General features: G+C 41.7%; 1 protein-coding gene across 1 annotated transcript in view; it reads right to left on the reverse strand.

The window, feature by feature from the left end:
• Positions 1-4,954: 4,954 nt before the first annotated feature.
• The window catches only part of TNFRSF21 (tumor necrosis factor receptor superfamily member 21), a 52,751-nt gene continuing 33,685 nt past the window's right edge, over positions 4,955-24,020 (reverse strand). The window contains exons 5-6 of the mRNA XM_015572163.1: positions 8,173-8,401; positions 4,955-6,382 (exon numbers count right to left, since the gene is read on the reverse strand). Of these exons, the coding sequence (XP_015427649.1) occupies positions 6,153-6,382; positions 8,173-8,401 (459 nt within the window). The 3' untranslated portion in view covers positions 4,955-6,152. The remainder of the gene's footprint in view (positions 6,383-8,172; positions 8,402-24,020) is intronic.

Genomic DNA, 24,020 nt, shown 5'->3' on the forward strand with positions numbered 1-24,020 from the left:
TAAATATGTGATATATACAAACAGTCACATGATTGGCCTTATGTCTGGTCAAGATGGTTTACAGTACACCTGAGAAATGGTGAAGGAGCCAATGTATAAATGATATGAACTTCTTGCTTTTATAGTAACTCTTCACTATACCTATATTTTCCTTATGGTTATCCCCCTTTTCAACCTACCTCACTTCCCAAAGCTTTGAAATGCACGGAACACCAATTGTTAGTGTGTTGCTCTTGACACAATTTTTCTTGAAATGAATACGAAGGAGGGCTGACACTATGGAACTTTGCAATATTTTCCTTGATTCATTTTTTGTTTGACTCTTTTAAGGTCCTTTTTAGTGTTTCCATCATTTTATGTAGACACATTTGATTATAATGTCCATACAGCTGGTCCCCTTACGGAGCTGTGAACCTGAGTTTGGAACCTGCATGCCTTCATTTATTCAACATATAGTGACTGAGCACCTACCGTGTTCCAGGCACTATTCCAGGTGCTGAAGATGCAGCAGTGTACAAACAAATGGCCTGTTCCTGTTGGTAGTTACAACGTTGTATGGAATTCTTCTTTGTATTTCCATAGTTCCTGGCCCATGGTAGGTGGTTAAATGTTTCATGGATGGATGGGTGGAGTAATAAAATGAATATTTCTGATGTCAGATACACTTATTTAAGCAAAATAAACCCAAACTTGATGGGAAATTGGCTTCCTGGGAGAATGAGAAACAACTGTCATGACTATTGCAAATGAGCTATTGCTTTGCCTCTTCCTCCATCCCCACGAGATTTTCTACTTAGGATTTTGTTCCATACAAAGCAGTAGGTGAACAAAACAAGATGATGTCAGCAATGTCCTTTGGAGAGGTGAAGAACTACTAAAAGACTCTTAAGAAATCTTTGACCTTTTTTCTCATGAAGATTTTAATTATAAGAAATTTCTGTGCTGAGAAATACAAAAAGATTGGCCAGAAAATAGCTGCTATGCTCCTCTCTGAAATTTTAAGCTTGAATTGTCTCCATTTGAATTTTGCCTCACTCTAATGCTTGTTTCGGCCAAGTCCGGAGAGGATCTAAAATCATAAAGAGGTTGGGGGGCGGAGTGCTACAGCAGGACAAGAGGCTGATTCTCTGCAGATTGTACTAAAGTCCTCCTCACAAAGCTATTACTAACATTTTAAGTCTGGTCCATGTAACTCTTACCTTGGTTTTGAGGTGTGTAGATTCACTGGACGCCATAGAAATATTCTAAAACTAATATTAATATATACGTTTTTTTAAAAATTAAACAATACACACAACATGGTACAAAACTTAAAGGCTCCAAAGAACAAATTGCCCAGCTGGTGTAGCTCAGTGTTGAATGTCGGCCTATGAACCAGGAGGTCACTGCTTGATTCCATCAGGGCACATGCCAAGTTGTGAGTTCCATTCCCAGTAGGGGGCGTGCAGGAGGCAGCCGATCAATGATTCTCTCTCATGGTTGATGTTTTTTTCTCTCTCTCCCTTCTTCTTTCCTCTCTAAAATAAATAAAAACTTTTTTTTAAAAAAAGGATCCAAAGACAAATAATGATAAAAACGTGTCCTTCCTCTCCTCTTCCTGTCTCCTGGCCACCCTGTTCCCTTTTTTTAAAAAAAAAGGATCCAAAGACAAATAATGAAAAACGTGTCCTTTCTCTCCTCTTCCTGTCTCCTGGCCACCCTGTTCCTCTTCCTAGAGAGGAACATTAATGTGTTTCTTATATCCTATATATTGTATGAATATCTATGTTTTGGAAATAACAAGACTCCAGCATCCAAACATGTTTCACATATGCAGCTGCTTGGAAGTCAAATAGACTATGTAAAGACTTTTTCAGATTTCTAATTCTAACAATTCCTGCGCACATGATTAATTTTATTTTCTATTTTCAAGAAAAGAAGCAACAAGGGATTATCTTGGAATTATGAAGGAGTGCTGAATGGGACGCAACGTGGCTCTGTCATTAACAGGCAGATACAGCCTGACTTCCCACCTAAAAACTACAGGCTTTCTAGATGACATCCAAGCTCCTTCCAAAGGTAAGACCCTCAATTCTGCTAAACAAGAGATCACACTTGCTCTTCTCCAAAGCTCAAGATGTACCCACAGGGCTGTACAATGTTGTACCTGTTGTACCCACAGGACTGTACAACGAGATGGATGCTCCAATGACTCAGGTGCTACAAATCTGAGATTCTCTGATACAGTCAGTGCAGTTTTATGACTCATTACAGGTTACTTCATTGCTTTGACTATTGAGAAAACTTCAATCAAATATATATAGAAATATCAATAAGAATAACATCACTTCCCAAATGTTCTTGACTAATCATATCTTATACATTATACTCAAAACCACAAATTGATTAGTTGCAGATTTTATCAATGCAATGTAAGCTTTAGGATGTTGCCCCATCCATGCTTGGTATTGTATCAACTCTTAAGAGTTCCATAAGCTTTTACAGTAAGGTTATGGGCCCTACAGCAAGTCTACAGAGCTGAGCAGGACTGTCTATAGGAAAATCACAATGGCAGATTTATCCCTGTAAGATTTATCCATGAGATCTGGGGGTGAGGCTTGAGAAGCGCTCCCTTCGCAAGCTCTTCTATCAGTGGTTCTCAAACCAACTCTACTTTGGGACCTTTTGAGGAGCTTTTTTTGTTTTGTTAATCCTCATCCAAAGGTATTTTTCCATTGATTTTTAGAGTGGAATGGAGGGGGAAAGAGAGAGAAACATTGAAGTGAAAGAGACACATCGGTTTGGTTGCCTCCTGCACACGCCCTGACTAGGGCCAGAGGTTGAGCCTGTAACCCAGGTACCTGCCCTTGGCCAGAATACAACCCTGGGACCCTTCAGCCTGTGAATGGACACTCTACCCATTGAGCCAAACCTGCTAGGGCCTGAGAAGTTTAAAAATGCAGATGCCTGGGTCCACTCCCCTGAGATTCTGATGTAATTGGTCTGGGGTACAGCCTAGGCATTGGGTTCCCAAAGCTCCCCTGCTCATCCCAATGTGCAGTCAGGACTGAGCTTCTGCTGTAGATTTTGACCTGGGTTGCCTGCCTGGAAATCTCTTTGGATCAACAGAAATTGTTTACTTCCCTCCCGTGGAATTAGTGTCATCTCCATTATTAGCGCTACTCTGCGTGAAAGCGAGGCATAATCTCAGGCCACTCAGTGTGATCTGGAGACCAGCAACATCCACCTCACCAGGCACCCGACCCCCAACAACTGACACAGAATCTTCATTTTAACAAGATCCCCAGGTGTTTCACTTGCTCATTCAAGTTTAAGGAGCTCAGCAGAGTGGCCTTAACCACTATGCTGTACACCTGAAACTAAAAAAAATATTGAATGTAAATTATACTTAAAATTTTTTTTAAATAAATAAGAGCGTTTGAAACAGTGAGGGGGAAACTCTGGGCCTGCCTTCACAGACTGCGGTTCCCAGGTGATTCTTATCAGGAAGGTGGAGAACCACTGAAGCCGCCCAACTTGTCCCCAGGGTAGGAGCCATTCTCTCCTTTGCAAAGCAGCCCAATCTAATTGCTTAAAAGCTCCTCTGCATTTAACCCAGTGGTTCTCAACCTGTGGGTCGCAACCCCTTTGGAGGTCGAACAGCCCTTCACAGGAGCCACCTAAGACCATCCTGTATATCAGATATTTACATTACGATTCATAACAGTAGCAACATTACAGTTATGAAGTAGCAACAAAAATAATTTTATGGCTGGGAGTCATCACAACATGAGGAACTGTATTAAAGAGTCACGGCATTAGGAAGGTTGAGAACCACTGGTTAAGAGCATCCCCAACCTTTGAATAATTCACACTTAATAACCGTAATATTTTTGCATCCATTCATTGTTTCCCACCCTCACAATAAGTGGCCGTCCTGAAATCTTTTGTAATAAAAAATCTTTCTCCTCCACTACCATCTATGACCCATTCTAGTTTGCCTTTTTTAAAAACCTTTTTCTTTTTTTAAGACAGAGGAAGAGGGAGCGAGAGCAAAAAACATCGACACGAGAAACAGACCTGTTGCCTCCCTCATGCACCCCAACTGAGGATCAAACCCGCAACCTGGGTATGTGCCCTGACCGGGAATTGGACCCACAACCTTTTGGTATTCAGAATGATGGTGCAACCAGCTGAGCCACACTGGCCAGGGCTAGTTTGCTGTGTGTGTGTGTGTGTGAATTCTTGTCTTCTGTCCCAAAGGAGGAAGGGAATCAAAGCCTGAGAACCAGTTAAACCAAATACCAGGATAGTTCCCTAAAACACCCATGTGGAAGTGGATGACACAAAAATACCCTGTCATGTCCCTGACATGGGTCAAAGTGTTCAGAGTATCTACTTCCAGTTTCTCATGGAAAGAAGAACTCAAAATTGCTGATTCTAGCCATCGGAATTGTTGAGCCAGGGTTCCCAAGATAAGCTATGATAAAATATAAAATATAATAAATGTAATGTTATATGATATATCATACCATAAGATTTCTCCCAGCCTTACTGCCAAGAAAGAAGTTACTCGGGGCAATGTGGTTTCATACAGAAGCCAATGAACTTGTATAGACCCCATGAGTGATAAGTTTCCTAGGTGGAAATGAGTAAGACGAATATACTCCAAGGCCTCACCATTTGTACCTCTTCATCCCTAAATCCTCATTTCTTAATATAGGGACAATCTCAAAAACAGGAGCCTCAGGTTTACACAGCGAAAGGCGAGGAAATGCTCAGCCACTTAGTGCTCGGTAGTCCTTCTCTGTGAATCTCCAGGGACTTTTCCAAACACAAACTTTTGCTAATTTGCATGATTTATAGAATAGAAAGGTTGGGGTTTTTAATAACCTAAATACTTTCCCAAGAGATGAATCAAAGAGCTATAAGGTGAGCACATGTACAAGGCAAGGATTCAATATACTCAGACTACTCAGGTAACAAACACCTAATATTTATTAATAAATTAGTACACTTGAAGGCATTTTTCTGATATCAGTCCCTCACCACTATCCACAAACCCCTCCCACACAAAGGGAGTCCACATCACCTTTGATTTAGAATCTGACAACTGAGCATTAGAGAGTATGTTTATAAATGGAAGCAGAGGTGCAAATATATCAGACAAGAGCTCTTACAGCTGCAGCCACTTTTGACGTGATTGAATGATGCAGGAATCCCACCGAGACCAAGGCCTTGATCCAGGGCAAACTGGACCTGTCAACACGTGTGGATTAAAAAAAAACACCTTGAAAGGAAAGCGGGGCAAATTCCCTGTGGAAAAGGTGCCCTGACACTCAGTTGTGACCTTCCAAAGTGCAGCAATATGTTCCCGAACAGCTTGACCCCTAAAAGATGAAGTTCAAGTTCTTTGGTGGTCCAATTGTTAAGCCACTTAAATAGCAGGTCCTGGTGGCTTGAGGATTTCACGTCTCCAGCCCAGAGCGCATTAGAGGAGGACAAGTAATCAAGCATTCTACGTGGTGTCCAGGTGAAAACCAGACAATTGGCAACGGTGTGGTCAAGTTTCGGCCATGAGTATGAACAACACAACAAGGCATTTGAAAAAGACAATGCAACATTTCATTGAATTACAGTAACTCGACAGGGTCTTACATGTCCTTCACCCTTAAGAAAATTCGCAAGTGACAATCATAAAAAAATGGTAAGAATAAAAAACATAGATGTGGATGTTGAGACACGCAGACCGCTGACAGAATTCACAGGGCGCCATCACACTGCTGAAGGGGCTCACAGTCCGGTGCGCTGGAGCAGTCACAATGCATTTGTGCTACATGAAGTGAACAGAAAGCGCGCAGAACAACTTGGAAAATACATAAGAAGGCAAAACAGAGAAAATATGGAACCTAAAAAACTTTAGTGGTGGGTATTTTGCAACAGTTATATCTTGAAAAGGTTTATAAACTAACTTCCCAGAAGGGCAAGGGCGACAAAAAAAAGGAAAGAACTCAAAAGACTGGCCATATACTTACTCTGTTACACACACACACGCGCGCGCACACACACACACACACACACAAACATACACATACCAAAAGCAACAACAACAAGAAAACCAACCACCCTGACACTAAGATGAGTAACTTCCAGAGTGCAGTCTTCCCTGCGTCCTACAACAGGTCGGGCAGATGGCTATAAACAGAGTCTAGGAGGGTCTGGCTGGCTTCCTGGCTCTTGACGCCAATAATCTCAAATAGCCGGTCCAGCTTGTCCTCAGCCTGAGGAATCTCTTCAATCACACGCAGCTCCTCAGGATTCAGAATGTGGAGCATGTCATCAAAAATAGGCTGCAAGTCACAGGGGTCCAGGCGTACCTGCCGCAAAACCGTGTCCTTCTTTTCTGCACAGGGGAGAGAAGAGGACAGCAGTAAAGGGACTGTGCTGGGGGCAAGGGAGGACCGCTAAGAGTGACAGCTACTCTCCCCACAGGCTATCCCCAACCTACCACCCCAAGGTGAGTGAGGGAACCTCTGGCACATTTTGAACAACACAGGAGTTCTTACTTGCATTGCATGTAAGAAATCAAAATAATATTTGCCTAATAAAGATCAGACAAGGATCTGCTTCAATGGGTTGTTGATGTGTGTGTCTTTTAACAGGACCTTTGCCTAACCCTAAATGACTTCTAAATTCTTCTAAAACTCAGAAGGAAAATACTGTAATACCTTTTTAAAAATCTGAAAAACTACCCCTCCCCCCAGATAATTTACTATTTTCCCCATCAGTAGTTTGCTCACTAAACAAAAGACCTCAACCCACCTTCCCCCCCCCCGTTTATTTCAAGTCAATGTGATATAATTATATGACTGTCTACTTATGATGCCATATTTTAAAACTGAACTGCTAAGAGCAAAAATACATACATGAGAAAATAATGTTTCTTGGGTCATGCCTTACAATGGTGTGAGAAACTATAACTTATCTATATATATAAAAGCCTAAGTGACCGTTCAACTGGTAGCTATGATGCGCAATGATCACCAGGGGACAGACACTCCGACTAGTAGGTTAGGTTGCTGCTGGTGCCCTGTCAACCCCGAATCTGGTTCATCCGCACTCCGGACCCAGAGAGGAGGGAGGAGGGAGCCCAATTCCTCATGTAATCGTCCGTGGGTTTAGCTTGCTGCTGGGGCCCTGTCGGGCCTGAATCTGGTTCACCCGCACCAGATTCCCTTTCAATGTGCACAAATCTGTACACCAGGCCACTAGTTATTATCAAAATCTTTCTCACCTAGCCGGCATGGCTCAGTAGTTGAATGTCAACCTATGAACCAGGAGGTCATGGTTAGGTTCCTGGTCAGGGCACATGCCTACGCTGTTGGCTCGATCCCCAGTCGGTGGCATGCAGGAGGCAGCCAATCAATGATTCCTTCTCATCATTTATATTTCTCTCTCTCTCTCTCTCTCTCCCTTCCTCTCAAATATCAATAAAAATATTTTTAAAAAGCTTTCTCTAAAATATAACACAAAATATAAATATTTTACATAAGTATAAAATAGATAAATATAAATATGTAAAGTATTTAAAATATAAGTATGTAAAATAGAACATATTTTATAAATTATAAAATAGAACATAAAATATAGTCCTTCACTAAAATATAACTGGAATTAAACAAACTAGGAAATACCTAACAAAATATCTGTCATCAATCTAGTGTGCATGTTAATTCCTAACCCTGCTATTAAAAACTGAAAGTAGCAAATTATGTACCAAAAGTACCAATTCATAATGCTTAAAATATTATTATTTACAAGTAAGCTTAACAGTGAATTTTAATTCGAGTCACTAAACCCTATCCTTCTCTTGAGTGGCTGATGCTTTAAATCTGTGGGTTCTGCAAGTCTGGTAAATAATTTTCAGAAAACCTGCCAGACTACATTTTATCGGACCTTTTCTGAAACACACATTTGATAGCATGAGGATCAAGGGTGACGGACACTCCAGGAGCACAGGCTCTCAGACAGACAGCCGGGGCTGTCAAGAGTTGCCACGTGAATCCCCACTGGCTAACGACATGGTTTCTCCAGGGCTGGCCTTATCACGTTGCTGGGACAGGTTCCCTAGGACTGTGGAAGTGGCAGGGAGGCGTCCTGAGGGCTCTTATGGGGAAGGCTTCCTGGCTGTACCTTTGGTAATAAAGGAGCCCGTCCTGCTCAGCGCAGAGGAGCCACTGGATGTGGAGTCGCAGCGAAGAAGGGGCTCGGACTCGTCCACAAAGAAGCCCTTGCTCTTCTCCAGCGGGGAGGGCTCCACGGTCAGGAGGGTGGAATTCTCAAGTTTCGGGTTGGGGCTGGGGATGGGGCTCGGACTAAGTGGGCTGGGGCTCATCGGGAGAGCCAGTTTGTCGGCATCCAGCTGTGGGAGGGAACAACAAAAAGAATGTGTTTAATGATATACTTAAAAGTCATAGAGAAAGAAAATGAAATTAAAATGTTCTCAGATGCTTTTCTGTCTCATTTAATATTTTATAGATAAAGTCTCCCATTGACAGCCCCTACTAACTTATCATATTATTGTTAAATACACACAAACTCACCATACACAACACTTGAAAAAAAATTTTTATTGATTTTTTAGAGCGAGAGGAAGGGAGAGAGCGAGCAACATCGATGTGAGAGAGGAACATCAATCAGTTGCCATCTGCACACTCCCACTAGATAGAGCTCAAAACCCAAGCATGTGCCATGACCAGGATTTGAACCAGCAACCTTTCAGTGCCTGGGATGGTGCTCAACCAACTAAGCTACACAGGCCAGGACCACACAGACTTTTAAACCCTTCAAAAATATACATAAGAATATGTATGAGCATTAAAAATCCAGAAGCATATATATCGAGCTGTCACCTCATAGGAGTAGAACTGGACAGGGAACAAAGGGGAAGATCTCCAACTTACAGTGTGATTTTGTAGAGCTAGAAAAGGTCTTAGATAATAACTGGTATACTCCTCTCTGATATGGTTTGAATTAGGTCCCTCCATCTCCAATTCATATGTTGAAGCTGTAACTCCCTGTATCTCAGAATATGGCTGTATTCAGAGATAGAGCCTTTGAAGAAGTAAGTGGGCCCTGGCCAGGTGGCTCTCAGTTGGTTAGAGCATTGTCCTATGCCAAGGTTGTGAGTTCAATCCCCAGTCAGGGCACATATGAGAATCAACCAGCGAATAAATAAATAAAAGTAGAACAATAAATCAATCTCTCTCTTTTTCTCTCAAAACAATAAAATTTTAGGAAAATCTTAAGGAGATAATTGAGGTACAATTGGGTGCTGATCCAGTATGACTGTTGTCCTTATAAGAAGGCACAGACACACACAGAGGGAAGATCATGTGAAGACACAGGGGGGAGACGACAGCTTCTCCGAGAGAAGCCTCAGAAGGCACCAACCCTGGTGACACCTTGATCTCAAAGGTCTAGCCTTCAAAATTGTGAGGAAATAAATTTCTGTTGTTTGAGCTTCCCAGTCTGTGCTACTTTCTTATGGAAGCCCTAGCAAACTAATTACACCTCTTTACAAGTAAGGAAACCGAGGCCTCCAGAAGTGACTTAATGAAGGACTCCCAACCAGTAAGTGCCAGCACTAAGTCTAGATTCTAGGTTTCCTGATTTCCATTTCAAACTAGCTCAGAAATTAAAATTGTTTGAAAGAACGAGAGCAGAGCACCCGAAGCATGAGCATGAAGCTTGCCTTCTGTGGTGGGCACCAGAGAGACATAACACAAAGCAAACATGAGATGGTTTCTGATGGAGAGAGTGAGCTTCGTGGCCACCCGGGCTGGTGTGCAGACAAGAATCCAAGTAGGATGACAGCATGCTGCAACTTTGGCCAGGTGAGGTAGAATCAAGGCTGTACTCGGTGTATAGTGGAGATGGGGGAAGTGATAGTGTTATCACCCCATTTTACAGGTGAAATAAGGTCACACAGCTACTGGGAGAGAATCAGTGTTCACCTCAGGTCTGCCTGCCATCTCTACACAGCCCCGTCATTTGACACTATACTTCAGGACTCTGGCAGGTACTTGTGGTATTTTCTAGTCCATCGACTTTATCTTTTCATTGGCTCTTCTGGCATGGATGAAAATCTGGGAGCAGATCACACAGGGCAGGGTTCAGGGATGAGCACTCTTCCCAGAGCTGTTAATCACTACTCATTAGAACCCTCCTGACTTCACTCACACAAGTCAACTTCAAGTTCCTCGGCCAAGAAGACATTGACCCTCCTTTCAAAGCATCAGGTTGAATAGTTGTAAAACGCACAAAGCAAACACAACTGCCTCTTTTACAACCTTTAAGGCCTAAGAAATTCTTGCAGTGGACTGCAGATTCTGAAGACCACTGATTACCTCACGTCTAATGTTGTTCCAAGAGCATTTTTCCTCTGTACAACCACCCACACCTCACTTTTGCTTCCAGTGCAAGTTTAAGACTTGGAAAACACGCATTCCCAGCAGCACCCGTCTGATCCACGGATAAGTTATGTATATGCTTTTAACATTCTCTTTCAATAGGCCTGGCATGTGCCCCTGCTCCCTGCAAATGCACATGGCCATTCATGCCAATACACAGTTTTCATTCACTCAGACAAAGAGCACTTGTCTACACTCTGGTTCTCAGGGACATTACATGGGACAACATGGTCAGTCAATATAGTGCATTATTCTTGCTTAAAAAGCAATTCCCACACACAAATCACATGATAACAGGCTAAGAAATAAGATGTCCACCCACCTATTTCCTGAACTCAGCTCAAAACTTTAAATATTTAACCGCTTCCCCCTACTTTTGCCAAAGGACTAATCATGTGATTTCCAACATAACTTGGGAAGACAGAATGCTGATGCGATGCTCTCCTGTAATTAGGAATGAGTCAAGTGAATATGAAAATGCCCCTAGGAATTGTTTTTAGCATCACCACACTGGAGCTAAGCTAACATCTACCACTAAAGCCAGAGACCATGACAATCGTCTTTCTAGAAAATCTATTCTACTAAGGATACACAGTAGTTGGTTGCATTCGAGATTTGTCTAAAGTTATATACATTTTTTCACTCTAAGAAAAAATATTGATCCTAGAAACTTACTTTTTTCCTTTTTACTTTAATATTTACAATATCCCCCCAAATTGGTTTGCAACACAGCATGTAACTCAAGCACTGTGTTACCTGTGGTAGCTCTCATCAGAAATTCAGTCATCAGGATATTTGGAATAAATGAATTCTTTCTTTTATTAATTCAGAAAGTCCTTGGTTCAGTATGGAGTTTATAGCAACTGAGGAACACTTATAATAAGATTTAGAAACTGAAAGAGAAGACAGATATTCTAAACAAGAAAGCCAGATTTCCACAGAAGAGGGTCTTTTCTTACAAAAGCTTTGAGCGTAAACTTTTCAAAACATGCACAAAATGAGTAACTTAATTTATTCCTTATGCTTCTTTGAGCTTTCCAGATTCTCTGCAGGGACATATTAACTTTATAATTAAGAAAACAATAAATGTTATTTTTGAAAGCAGTCACCACTGATAAGTATATTTTCCTTCTGCTAACTTGAAAATGTTGTGGCCGTAGCCTCTTTTATTTATATCGGTAGCCAAGAAACAGGATAGCTGGAAGAGCATCTACTTGGCTGAGCTCTTCTCTATACTTTTGTTAAATGTTCATGGGCACAAAAGGGCAACACCCCCCCACAAAAATAACCAAAAAAACAAAACAAAAAATCCTCTTGCAGTCAGACAGATATTAAGATGTAAAAGAAAGGCCCCTGGGAAAACTTGGCCAATGAAGGAAATGTATCATCCACCAGATATCTGAAGCCCCTTTGGAGAAATGTGAAAAGTTCGGTTCTTAGCCATGTTTTATAGCCATGAGGTAATCACGCTAACTTGGAAGGCTCAATTGAGAAATGAGGTAGAGACAGTAAGACAGACCAAAAGGGGAGGGGGCAGGGATAATAAAGAAAGAACCAGCCCAAAACAGATGGTTCTATTGTGGAAACTTCAAGACCATGTACTATATTTTGGCCAAATGAGCCCCAAATGTCCTTCTGATTAGTTTCTTTCCATGGAAGTACACTTAGTCCTTCCAGAGACTGCAGTTATTAGTCCAACCTGAAATGGGAAGAGATAAATGGTTCCCCTGACTCAACAGCTGAGTCACACGTAGAGGAGCTCCACCGCTGACCTGACCATCTTCCTTTGATTTCCAGAGCCACCCAAATCGGTTAGTACACAGGGTATTGACTGACATGTGTGAGCTTGAACACCTCTGGGCTATGGAGGTTTGTAGCCATGTTTATGAGAACGAGGATTTTACTTGTACTCGCGTAGTACTGGAATGAGCCATTTCCAGCTGTGTCCTTACAACCCTCTCTCCTACCTCAACCAGAGCCCCCAAACTGAGTGCTCACTCTGGGTGCTCCACCAAATCACAACCAGAAACTGAAGCTGGAGCTAAAGTCTCCTCTTTTCATATCAAATCAAAAGACCACTTGGTTGCCTGGCCTTCCCTAACATGCTAGGAAATGGAAGGTCAAGTGTTTCACTAGCCCCTTGGGAGGATGTAGCTGGGAATGGTACAGGAAAGTCCTTCCGAGCTTTATCCAAGAAAAGGGCGGTATATACATGAAACAAGATTTTGAGAGCACTTTTCTTCTCTCCTAAGAGCTAGCAGCATTCCTGAATATATTCTACCAACAGGAATGTGCCCAGAACTCTGGCCTCAGAGCTACCTTTTCAGCATGCATTTCATTTTCCCCACAGTCAACTTTTAAAAATCAAAGTCATGAAAATCCTGGAATATCATTGCAAGGGAAGGTGTGATCTTAGAAAAACCATTTCCTTCTGCAGACCTGTTTCCCTGTTTCTAAACAAAAAAGTCTAGTCAAGGTCATCTCTGTTCAAATTATGTCATTTATTGTTTGTCTTCCTATTGGTATTTCATTCTCTACTCCCATCCTAACCCCCACCCCAAATCCCTTTCTCCTTCCAAGTTACCGCCAACTGGTTCACTCAACTAAGGTTTACCTCCAAGTTAATTTCAATTACTACCCAATTACAATCTCCCTGTGGATGCACAATCTGTTTTCATAAAACTAATTAACAACTTCGATGCCTCAGTAACCCCCTGAAATGAAGCAGTAATTACCCAGCCTGGGTGCTCCTTACCATTCTGCTAAAATGATTCAACTTAACCCCCTGGCTCCTGGCACTGCCCATTTGGATTCCAGGAGACACTCCTTGTCCTCTCTGCAGCCAGATATGCTGACAGACTCAAGAGGAAAGCTTCTTAGAGTCAAAAGTCACCCTTTCAACTAAACTTTTCCTCCAGACCTCATCTAACACTTAGAAAAATTTCCATCACTTTAAAAACGGTTTTTAAAAGTCTACTTGCTAAATTCAATGAAATCAAATTGCTATTGCATCTAAGTTGACCAGCTTGTTAACACAGATTCAGGATGCGAAAAGGACCATTAAGAAACAGGCCATTAATAATACTGTGCAAAATGAACCAGCATGAAATATATGTAATCCATTTGCTGTTAAGGTAGCTTTTTATCAGCTCCATTTTACAGATGAGAAAACTGAGGCTCTAAGAGGTTTAAGTAACCCAATCAAGGTCACAAAGCTCCAGGATTCAAGATCGGGTCTGTCTAGATTCTGTCTAATCTTCTTTTCGGAGCCTTGTCACTTCCCTGTCTGGACCCACTGCATTTAGGGAAATTGACAAAAACTATAAACTCAATATAAAGAGTCTAAGGAGCTGCCCTGGCCCCTTAGCTAGAGTGAAGGGGTCAGAGACAGGGTCTCCAAGGATCTGTCACTCAATGGCAGAGCTTACACCCCAACTGGTTGACTGCCTAGAGACAAAGATGAGAGATTCTGTCAATACCAATCACTTCAACTGTAGCCAATAACTTTGTTGTCTAGTGGCAAATATTTCAGATCCAACAGACCAGTGACTGTTTAAAAAAACAAATTCCATTTCTATTAAAGGTTTATTTCAAAGGAATTAATACACAAGTAAATACATAACTACAACTACTTAAGGATTATAATAGCTAAAGCTTGTTTCTCCTGCTTTCCCAGCTGCTCATGTAAATGAGATTTCATGACCTCCTACGTAGGTAAGTGCAATAGAGCTCCACTAAAAACGAGCATTATTCTCCTTGCCCTATAAGCATCTCTTGATATCTGAATCTATTCAGTCCATTTTTATAAGAATTTAGATAATAAGGAATGCTTTGTTATCCAAATCCAGGATTCCAGCTATAAATGAGGGCTCAGATAATCAGGGTTACCAGCCCTGATACTAAGGAAATACCTATAAACAATGATTTCTCCCTTAAAACAAACAAACAAACAAAAAACCAAATACACCGCCCCAAGAAAAAAAGAAAAATCGAGGCAGGTTTCTTTAAAATCCTAAATGACAGTTTTACAGGCGGTGTTGGTGAAACTGGACCTCGGTTCTTGAGTTTGTTTGGCAAAGAAAGATTTCAGAGCCAAGAACTCAAATTATAAGAGCAAGTTTATTCAGAAAGTTAGAGGTAATAGAAGGGCCGGCCTTGAAGCTTAGGAGAGAGAAAGGCAGAGGTTAACATTCCTGGGGGTTTTAAAGGCTGATTGCTTAGGGGAGGACCTCAACACAATACTCATCAGCTTTATGCTGATGCGCCAAAATCAGATTTATTCCCCCCGACTTCATCCCTTCATCCGTCCCCAGGTGTGGTTGACACAAATGGCACTGACTGGATCTGTTATCTCCTGAGGAGGGTGATGTAAGTTATTTACCCTCTGGCTGGGGAGTGCAAACTACTTACTCTTAAGTGTCCTTGGTTAGGGGAGATAGGATTTTTTTGGTTTATTAAATGGCTGTAAACTGCTTGGCGGTTTAACTATCTCAGTTTCCCTATCCCACTTGTCCTGGCTTACCAACCTGTCTCAATAGGAGACATGATTTTAGATTCTTCTGCGTGTGAATTCTTGTTAAACCCATCCCAGAGTAGGGATTTGGGCAAGGATAATCCACATTTACTCAGCATAATTTTGGCAAACAAAAAGAAAAAAGTTGAGGAAAATAGGCAGATGCTGATTTTTAAGCTTTTTTTTAAAAAGAGTTAGGTTATCAGTTATCAGAAATTTGGAGGACGTCTCAGAAATGAAAATATGTACTATAAATATACACTCACATATACAAAAAGCAAAATGATAAAATGCAAAGAATTATTGAATCGAGCTGATGCATTTATAGGTGGTTGTACTGTGCTTTCAACTTTGTTTGGTAAGCCTTATTTTTAAAACTCACGAAAACAAATTTAAAACATGGGCTAAGAGCCAAATAACCTTATGACAAAACTTCCCCAAACTTTCCCTCGTCTTTTCATTGTTTAGGCTTTTGTTGTCTTTCCCTCTTTTTTCTTCTGCCTGGCCCAGATCACAGGAGAGGGAACAAGGAGTGCTTCCATTGTATAGGCAACAGGCTGACACTTAAATCTAAAATGATCCACTGGCAAGCAGACATTGTTGACCTTATGCTGTCTAGATCTCCCTGAGGTCATTGTGACACAGTCCAGCAAGCCAAGATAAGTGGAATAGGGAAACTGAGACAGATAAGCTGAACAAACCGACAGAACAATTTACAGCAGATACAGAAGGTCGCCTTCCTAGAGATAACATCCAGGCCTCAGTTGTATTTCAGCTCCAGGTCCAGAAAACAGCAAAACCAGGTGGGTGACACCAGGACCAGCTGCGATGACTAATGACAGTCACTGACACTGACCAGCCCTGGAGGAGCACACCTAGAAAACTGGCTAACATTCTGCTGAAACCCTCCCCTGAAACCTCACCTGAGACTCCTGCCCAGGAGAAAGAGATGAAGCCTCATGACAAAGTACCCATTTCACGTTCTCTCTTTGGGGAGCAGCCCCCCTATTCCCCTTTTCCCTCTTCTTCCCCCAGAGGCATGCATTCTCTAAACCCTAAAGGACCCCACAAGGCTTGAACCAGGGGAGCAATGGGCAGCAGCAGCTGGCAGCTCATACCAGGCTCCCTTGGACCTGATCCCAGGTCGCTTTTCTCTGTTTTCCCAGACAGCGAGGGCAGCCTAGCGTGGGCTCTCCTGTTGCTTCTTCTACGCCAGTGGTTCCCAACCTTTTTCTGGCCATGCCCCACCTAAGCATCTCTGAAGTCCTGATGCCTCCCCTGTGACATATGATTCTTATTATTCAAAAAGTGAACTCCTGTTCACGTGGAGGAAGCCTAAAAGGCCATTAATGTGATCTAAGCAAGCTTCCAAAGAATATGGCGTCCAGGAAAGAGAAAAATAAAAGAACGAAAGGACAATGGAAGTGCTGAGGAAGAAATCACTAAGAAATTGTTAAAAAAAAATAATATGAAATGATATGAAAAGATAGCAAATAAAGTTTCAAAACATATAATAGCGAACTGAAATGTATACTAGTAAATGTCACAAAATATATTTATATACTGTATATGAGGCCCTTAGAACCACAAGAAATGCAAAAAAAAAATCACTATTAATAACTCATTCTCGACTTGCCCCCGTTAAAAATTAAGTTGCCCCCCTGTAAGGCATGTGCCCCACGTTGGGAACCACTGATCTATGCTAAGCCCTTCCTTGTTTTACCTCCCCAGCTTTAATAAATGTTCCCTTACAGTCACCTGGACTCGCATTGTGAAATTTTTCCTGCACGAAGTCAAGAACCCACACACTACTTACTGGCTGGCCCTAGGCAGACCCACCAAGGGTCAGGTCCTCCTTCTGGTAACAATTGGAGATCATAGTGTAGACGCTGGAATAAGAGTGGATGCCAAGATGCACCAGACCACAGGGGTTGCAGAACCCAATGAACACTATGCACTGCCCAGGTGAGTGGGGAGCAGAGCCTGCAGAGTGAATTCACCCACTCTTAAGAGGCTCACAGGATGAACTTGACTGAAAGCTGCCAAAACCGCTGGGGAGTTAGTTATTTTAAAAAAAACAAAACACCCCTCACCCACCCTAGATCTGTCCAAGCATTGGATAACGAACGGATTTTGTTTCAACTGCAACCTTACGTAAGATTATATTTAAACCTTAGTCCAGCCTAGCTGGCCATGGTGTGTTTTTTCCTTAAGTGCCCCAAACGCAGGTGAAGGTAGCTGCTCTAGTCTTGTGTTTACAGTATAGGTCATCTGTGAATTCTGAGCACTTCTAAGAGTTAATTTCAAAAGGCTACAAATCCTGAAGGCTACACATCCACTGCCATTTAAGTCAAGGTGTGAGTGGCCAATCCTTGCCCTAAGCAAGGGAATTGTTCCTCTTCTGGAAGCCCGGGGGGAAACCACAGGAAGTCACACAAGTAGTGAGTGCTGTGCAGGGCTGCCAAAGCTGGTAAGAACCAGCCGGCTCTGGAGGGAGGAGGGCAGGGCGAGCCCCGCCCAGCTCCTGGTGTGTGTGTCTGCAAGCTGTCCGGCCGCTGACATCAACAGTAAGGCTGCGGCCCTGAGCTGACTCACTGGCTCTCGACAAAGCAGGCTGGCTCCCTTGGTTCAGAGTCAGAGTCCACTCATTCGAAGGTACTGCCGCGCCTCTAAGAGCTCAGCCCCATGGAGACGTGAGGAGATCATGCTGTTGGAAATGATCTCGTGTGTCCTAAACTTCACTGAATGAGACCTATTAGGAAGCCTTTCCACAAAAAAGCCTTTGGACAATTCTAACCACGAAAAAGAAAGTTGCACAAAGCATGCCATAAGACATTGCGGAGGATAGAAAGTTCACAGGAAACGTGTGACTTTGACGTAAGTAAGAAGGCTCGAGCTCATCTGTGACTCAAATGTTTTGAACTTGCCGCCTTTGATTAGATTAGCATTATTTCATAAAATGGTCCATTGGATTCATGTCATCATAATTACACTATATGCGGTACACTATTCCAAAGGTTCAAAAGAAACAGACTTCTCCCTCGCTAACCACTGACTTCAGCCTCTGGCTTCAAGGTCTCAGCTAGTCAGTTCCACTCCCGGGTGGTAACCACCATTACCAATTCCCTGTGTACTTCCAGAAATACTCTACACTCACACCAATAAAGAGGTACATATATTCCCCACCCCCGCTCGTCCTTTTCATTTTTTACAGTTTTTTTACATTCTTTTTTACAATATGTGACACAGTGTACGCATTGTTCTACACTTTGCCTTTTCCCATTTAAATGCAGTTCTTGGGGTTAGCACATACAGATCTGAGTCACTCTTTTTGACAAGTTCATATTGTCTCACTGCATGGATGTTCCATGACTTACATAACCAGCTCTCTATTGGAGGGTATTTGTGTTGCTTCGCCTCCTGTTATTACAAATGATGCTCTAAGGAACACTTGCAGGACCTGTTGCTAGAAATGGAATGTCAGTGGTCAACTGACAGTTACTCTGGTAGCTAACGCCAGATGGCCCTCCACGGGGACTGGGCCACTGCACACACCCATTATCAGTGGACGCTGTTCTTTCTCTGTTCCCTCACAACACAAGAATTTTCCAGGCCATACTTTTCCCTCTTTGCCAGTCTGAGTGGTTAAAATTATATCTCTGTAGGTGTTGATTCGAACTTTTCTTATTAGGAACGAGGTTTAAAATCTCTATACCTTTAAGAGCTTTTAGTATTTCCTTTTGTGTGAACTACCTTGTTCGCAGACTGCCCATTTTCCTTTTGAGTTGTTGGTGTCTTAATTAATTTATAAAAGCTCTTCATTTTTTCAATGAAATTAATCTCACATTGCAAATAACTTCTCCCAGTTATTTTGTCTAGATTTGCATGTTTTCCAGCTTATACAGTTATTAAGTAGTTAGATCTTTCTTGTAGAGTTTCTGTGTTTCATATTACTCTCAGAAGAGCTTTACCTCTTATTGAAATTATAAAAAATTCCCATTTTTTCCCTAGTAGTTTTTGGGTGATAAGCCACTCTAAATGAGTGGTCATTCCAGCTTATCCCCTGAAAGCCCAACTGTGGAAAAATCAAAATTCCCTCTGTGACAATTTTTTCATGGGAAAATCATGAGTGATAGCTGTTTCAAGGAAATAGTGAGGGAAAAGCAATTTAAATGTTGAAATTAATTGGGATATACTAAAACTTGCTGCAATTCCTCATCAGCTAGTGTACCCACTATTAGCACTTGGGCTATAACTCACATCCATGGGTGGAGAAGCTAGGCCAACAGTGGAAGCTACTAAGCTTTATCCAGATATGTTTTGGCTTTTAAAAAATGAAAATATGATCTTCAGCACTGGCAATTGATGAAGAAAATACGCCTCTTTTCACAATATTGATTCTGATTTCTTCCCAATGAACCTTCTGAGAAAGCCAGGAAGTGTGTAGAAGAACAGGCTGAAAATGTCATCAACTGATAGACTGAGCCTTTTCTGGATGTTGAGCACATGTCTCCAGAAGAAAATAAAAGCCCATCTCAAATCATCTCATAACAATTTCACAAAATATATATCCTAAAGGTTGGCTCACCAACCTATCCCTCCTCTAAAAATGTCAGCATCTGGAGGGATGATTGTGTTTTTATGTTTTGGTGTGTGTGTGTTTCATTTAATATCTTCAATGCTTGGTTCAGGGCTCAAAATACAATGGGTGTTCTATGAATATTTACTAAATAAATTGCTTGTGTTAAACCATTTCATCCTTAAAGGCTACCGGGGAATAAAAGAGGCATGTGTATATGTGTGTGTTGGGAAAGGAGAGTACATCGATAGCAAGACCCCAAAAATCTGTTTCCCCAACTTTTCTTTTTGTAACCTGAATACCTCAAGCTCAACTACTACATTTCATTAATTCTATGATGCATATTTTTTCACATTTTAACATCTCTGAAATGGGGATGTATTACAACTATAATTGGCAGTATTTTTATTTCTTTCTTAGCCTAGGAAGAAATAAAAATACTGCCATATAATAGCAGTATTTGGTACATTTTACAACTGACATAACCTTCAACAAAGTACAGAATACATTTTAATTCCATTACCTACCTATACCTCGCATGACCACGAAGCTCGCCAGATAAGCACCGATGTAAAGCACTCAGATGGTGTTTGGGACACAATAGATACTCAGCAAATAATGCTTCCCTTTCTCTTTACTGTGCATTACTGAAAGTAGAGTGGTATTATTTGCTCTTGAGTCTAAAGAAAAGAATGTGGAATTCAAATTCTAACATAGGATACACTGTGCCCTACTATATGTCAAGTGCAGGACGAGGCATTTATGTTCACTATATCTAGTATGTACACTCACTGTCTTTGTATATACTAGTACACTCACTATCTCTAGTCCTCACCAGGTACTTACTAGTAACAAGGCAACTACAAAAAAAACTGAGGCTTGGAGACACAATAGGATTTGCTCAAGGTCTCACAGTAAGTGCCTAAAGCAAGATCAAACCGAATCCAGAAGAACAAAACCAAACTGTTCAATTTGTCAGTCCCTTCCATTAGTTCTTGGAGATTCAAAATTCAAACCCAGCACTCGACATTAAGTGGCACCTTGTTCCTATACTTTTAATATCACAGATCAGTGAATGGTTTCTGAAAAGCTTGTGACTGAGCAAACAAAACAAGATTCTGAGTAAATCAGACGTTCTTTGAAGAATCAAAGGTTTGAGAAGCCCCTCGTGTGAAAAAGCAGGAAGGGGGGGCTCCCTAGGCAGAAACCAGATGGAAACGTCTTGGGGAAAAGACCAAAATACAGTCTTGAAAACACAGTTTGTTTATTTTAATGACTTTCAAATCAACTAATGCATACCTGCTCTTGTTTCTTATGTGTGTGTGTGGGGGGGTGGGTATTCCTGCTTTCTGATACTATCTTCTATGTCCTCGTGCACCCACACTTCTATTTAACATTTGCTTATCCCACTGAATTGTAATCATTTGCACACGTGTCTCCATCTCGGCTCTCGAGCTGTGAAAGGCAGGGCCCACTTTTCTTCTTTACATGGTACCAGGCCCCAGCTGGTGCTTGACCAAATGTCGTGGACTACCTGAATGAAACCTTAAAAGATGATAAGAAGTAGTACAGCCTGAAATGTCATTCAAACTCTAAAGGCTTATTCACGGACATCACTTCTCTATGCACAATGACCACCTTACACACAAGCATCGTTCAGTGTCCCTGGGCCTGTTATATGTCAGCAATCCTTTTATAAGGTCTCCTCATCACCCCAGAGGTTCCCCACATATTAAGTAACCTGACCTCACATGGCCCCACAACAGAAGGCAGAGGCTAGATCCATGCCAGCTGAGCCAACATCTTAAGGCCTTAGGACAACAATCCCTATTTTATAAGAGACGACCAACTGGCAAAGTGACGACAAAGACAAACTGGAATAGCCAAGAAGCCAACAGTTAAGTGTACAGCTGGTATTTGCCTCAACTCGTCCTCCCTGCAGGACATTTCTGAGAGTGGCTGGTCTCGGGCAGGTCTTGGGTAAGGACAGCTGCATCCTGCAGGTGTAAGCAAAGCCCAGTAACTGTAGCTCCCTCTGCGGCAGAAGCCAAGACCATGCCCAGTGCTCTTCTCACTGCAAATCTCGCAGCTGATTTTACAGAGCGAAGCCACCCAGCCTCCAACAAAGAGTCTACTGTAGTCTAGAGAAAGACAAGTGGGGGGGGGGGGGGGCGTTCTGTCTCTGGGATGTATTCCATGTGGTTTCTGGAAAGGATAAGATACCCTTAGAAATAATCAAATCATTCTACCACATATAAGTCAATAACAACAACATTGGCTTCAGTTCCATTAGTTGTTAAGTTACAGTGTGGCTTTTATCTACCTAACCGTATGGAAGGACAGAAGGAGGGATAAGATCAATTCTTTACACTTGTGAATCTCTGGTCAAAGCAGACAACTAAAGTAACACTCTGTATTATTTTAAATTATTGTGGTTGTTTTTAACATTATCATTTTTAAATGTACACAAAATTTCTTCTTCTTCCCCTTTTCAAAAGGCAACAACAAAGGAAGGCTGGAATTCAGATCCCACTAAGCATCACTTTAATAACTCACTTTTCCACATCCCACAATTTAGCAGGCTATTAATTACCTCATTTAATTCTGATAACACTTGAAGTCCCATTTTAAACAGAAAAACCTAAATCAATAAAAATGCAGACAAATTCACCCCCTTCGAGGTGCGTGTGTATTGGGGGGGGGAGGGGGGGCGGAGGGGGTTGCACTGATTAAGCCTATCTACATATGCAATGTTTCAAAAAGAAAAAAGCATAAAAGGGAACCCAGACATTCAGTTGCTCAATTTTGTTTCCCTTTTCTGACAGCTATTGAAAGCACAGACTGTTATCTTCACACATACCATCACCTTTGTTTCTCCACTAGAGAAAACATCCCTGCCGGCCGAGGAACATTCGCCCAGAGAGAAAGAAATATTTACCATGCGCCGGAATGTCCAGTCCTTGGGTACTGAACTCAGATGGCCGCCCTTGTGCTCCACCATGCACTTTAAGCAGCCTTGGAGTTGGGAGTACCTCCCTACCCGACACTAAAGGACCCTCGTGGCAGGATTTAAAGGATCTATTACATGTATGCGTTGGAGCTGTCAGGAAACATTCCTCCATCTCTCTTACCTCCAGGGCCAGGGAATGACTGCAACTATTAATAGTATAGTCAGTAAGTGCTGACTGTGGGTCATACCTAATTCTCACAACAAGCTCACAGGACAGGCACTAATCGTGTCCCCATTTTCTCAGGAAAAAACTGAGGCAGAGAGGCCAAAGAATTTACCATAAAATGAGAAGCTGCCAGACAGAAATTTAACCTGGCACACACCTCCACGCTGATGTTGCGATCTGGAGTCTTACTGGCTGATTAGTTGTACATCCAGTACTCCCTCCGCCCACTCTTGTGGTTTTACTCCCTTAAATTATATAGGTCTGTCTAAATTTCTCCATCAACTACAAACTACCCTTGACGGCACTGTCTTACTTATTCGTCTCTGCATTGCCCAAAGTGCCGGGTATAATATTGCACACATCATTTCTTATGTAATATAGATTTTAAAATAAAATCACATCATCTCCTTTGCTGTTCAGCAGCGGAAACATAAACCCAGGCATACAAGTACTGAAGGAAAATAACTGTCAAGCTTCAGTTCTGTTTTGCAACTATCCTTCAAAGACAATGGGCAAATCATGCAACTTATTGCTGGGGACCTGCAGGAAGTATCCTGTAGGCCAAAGACGAATGATGGCGGGTAGAAGCTGAAGCTGCAGGGAGAGATGAAGAACCGCAGAAAGTATTTATCTGCAGGTAAATCAACATGAAACCATAATAAATATGTGTTTTGGGGTTAAGAAATGTGCAGTGTTAAAATTCATGACAAAAAAAACCCACATAATGCAAGAAAGACTAAACAGGACCAAAGTCTTCTGAGGCTGTTATACCGTTTGGAAACAGTAAGAAGTGCACATTTATAAAATGTCTCTCATAATTGAAGTCTTCATGTTGTAATCTCCATGGTATCCGCACAGAGTACAGTAAAAAATGTGTAACTGACAAGGTACCAGAAGAGAAAAAGTGGAATTACAAAAAAACACTTGATGAACCCAAAAGAAGACAAGAAAGAAGGGATGGGGGTAGGGGGTTGGGGGGAGGGAGAAGGCAGATAGGACAAATACAAAACAAATAATACAATAGCAGATGTAAACCCAAATATGAGTAATTACATTAAAAATATAACCACACTGAAATCCCCTAATTAAATGACAGACACTTTCAGACTAGATTTTTAAAAACCTTACAAATATGCTACTTACAAAAGACTTTCTTAAATAAAGCTACAGAAAAAAATCAAAGTAAACGGATAGGGAAAAAAGATAATATACAATTTGGAACGCTGTGCTAGGTTTTTGTTTCATTTTGATTTTTAAAGAGCTCTGGTCAACAATCAATGATTCTCTCTCATCATTGATGT

Source organism: Myotis davidii, unplaced genomic scaffold, assembly GCF_000327345.1.
Source record: "Myotis davidii unplaced genomic scaffold, ASM32734v1 scaffold167, whole genome shotgun sequence".
Lineage (NCBI taxonomy): Eukaryota > Metazoa > Chordata > Mammalia > Chiroptera > Vespertilionidae > Myotis > Myotis davidii.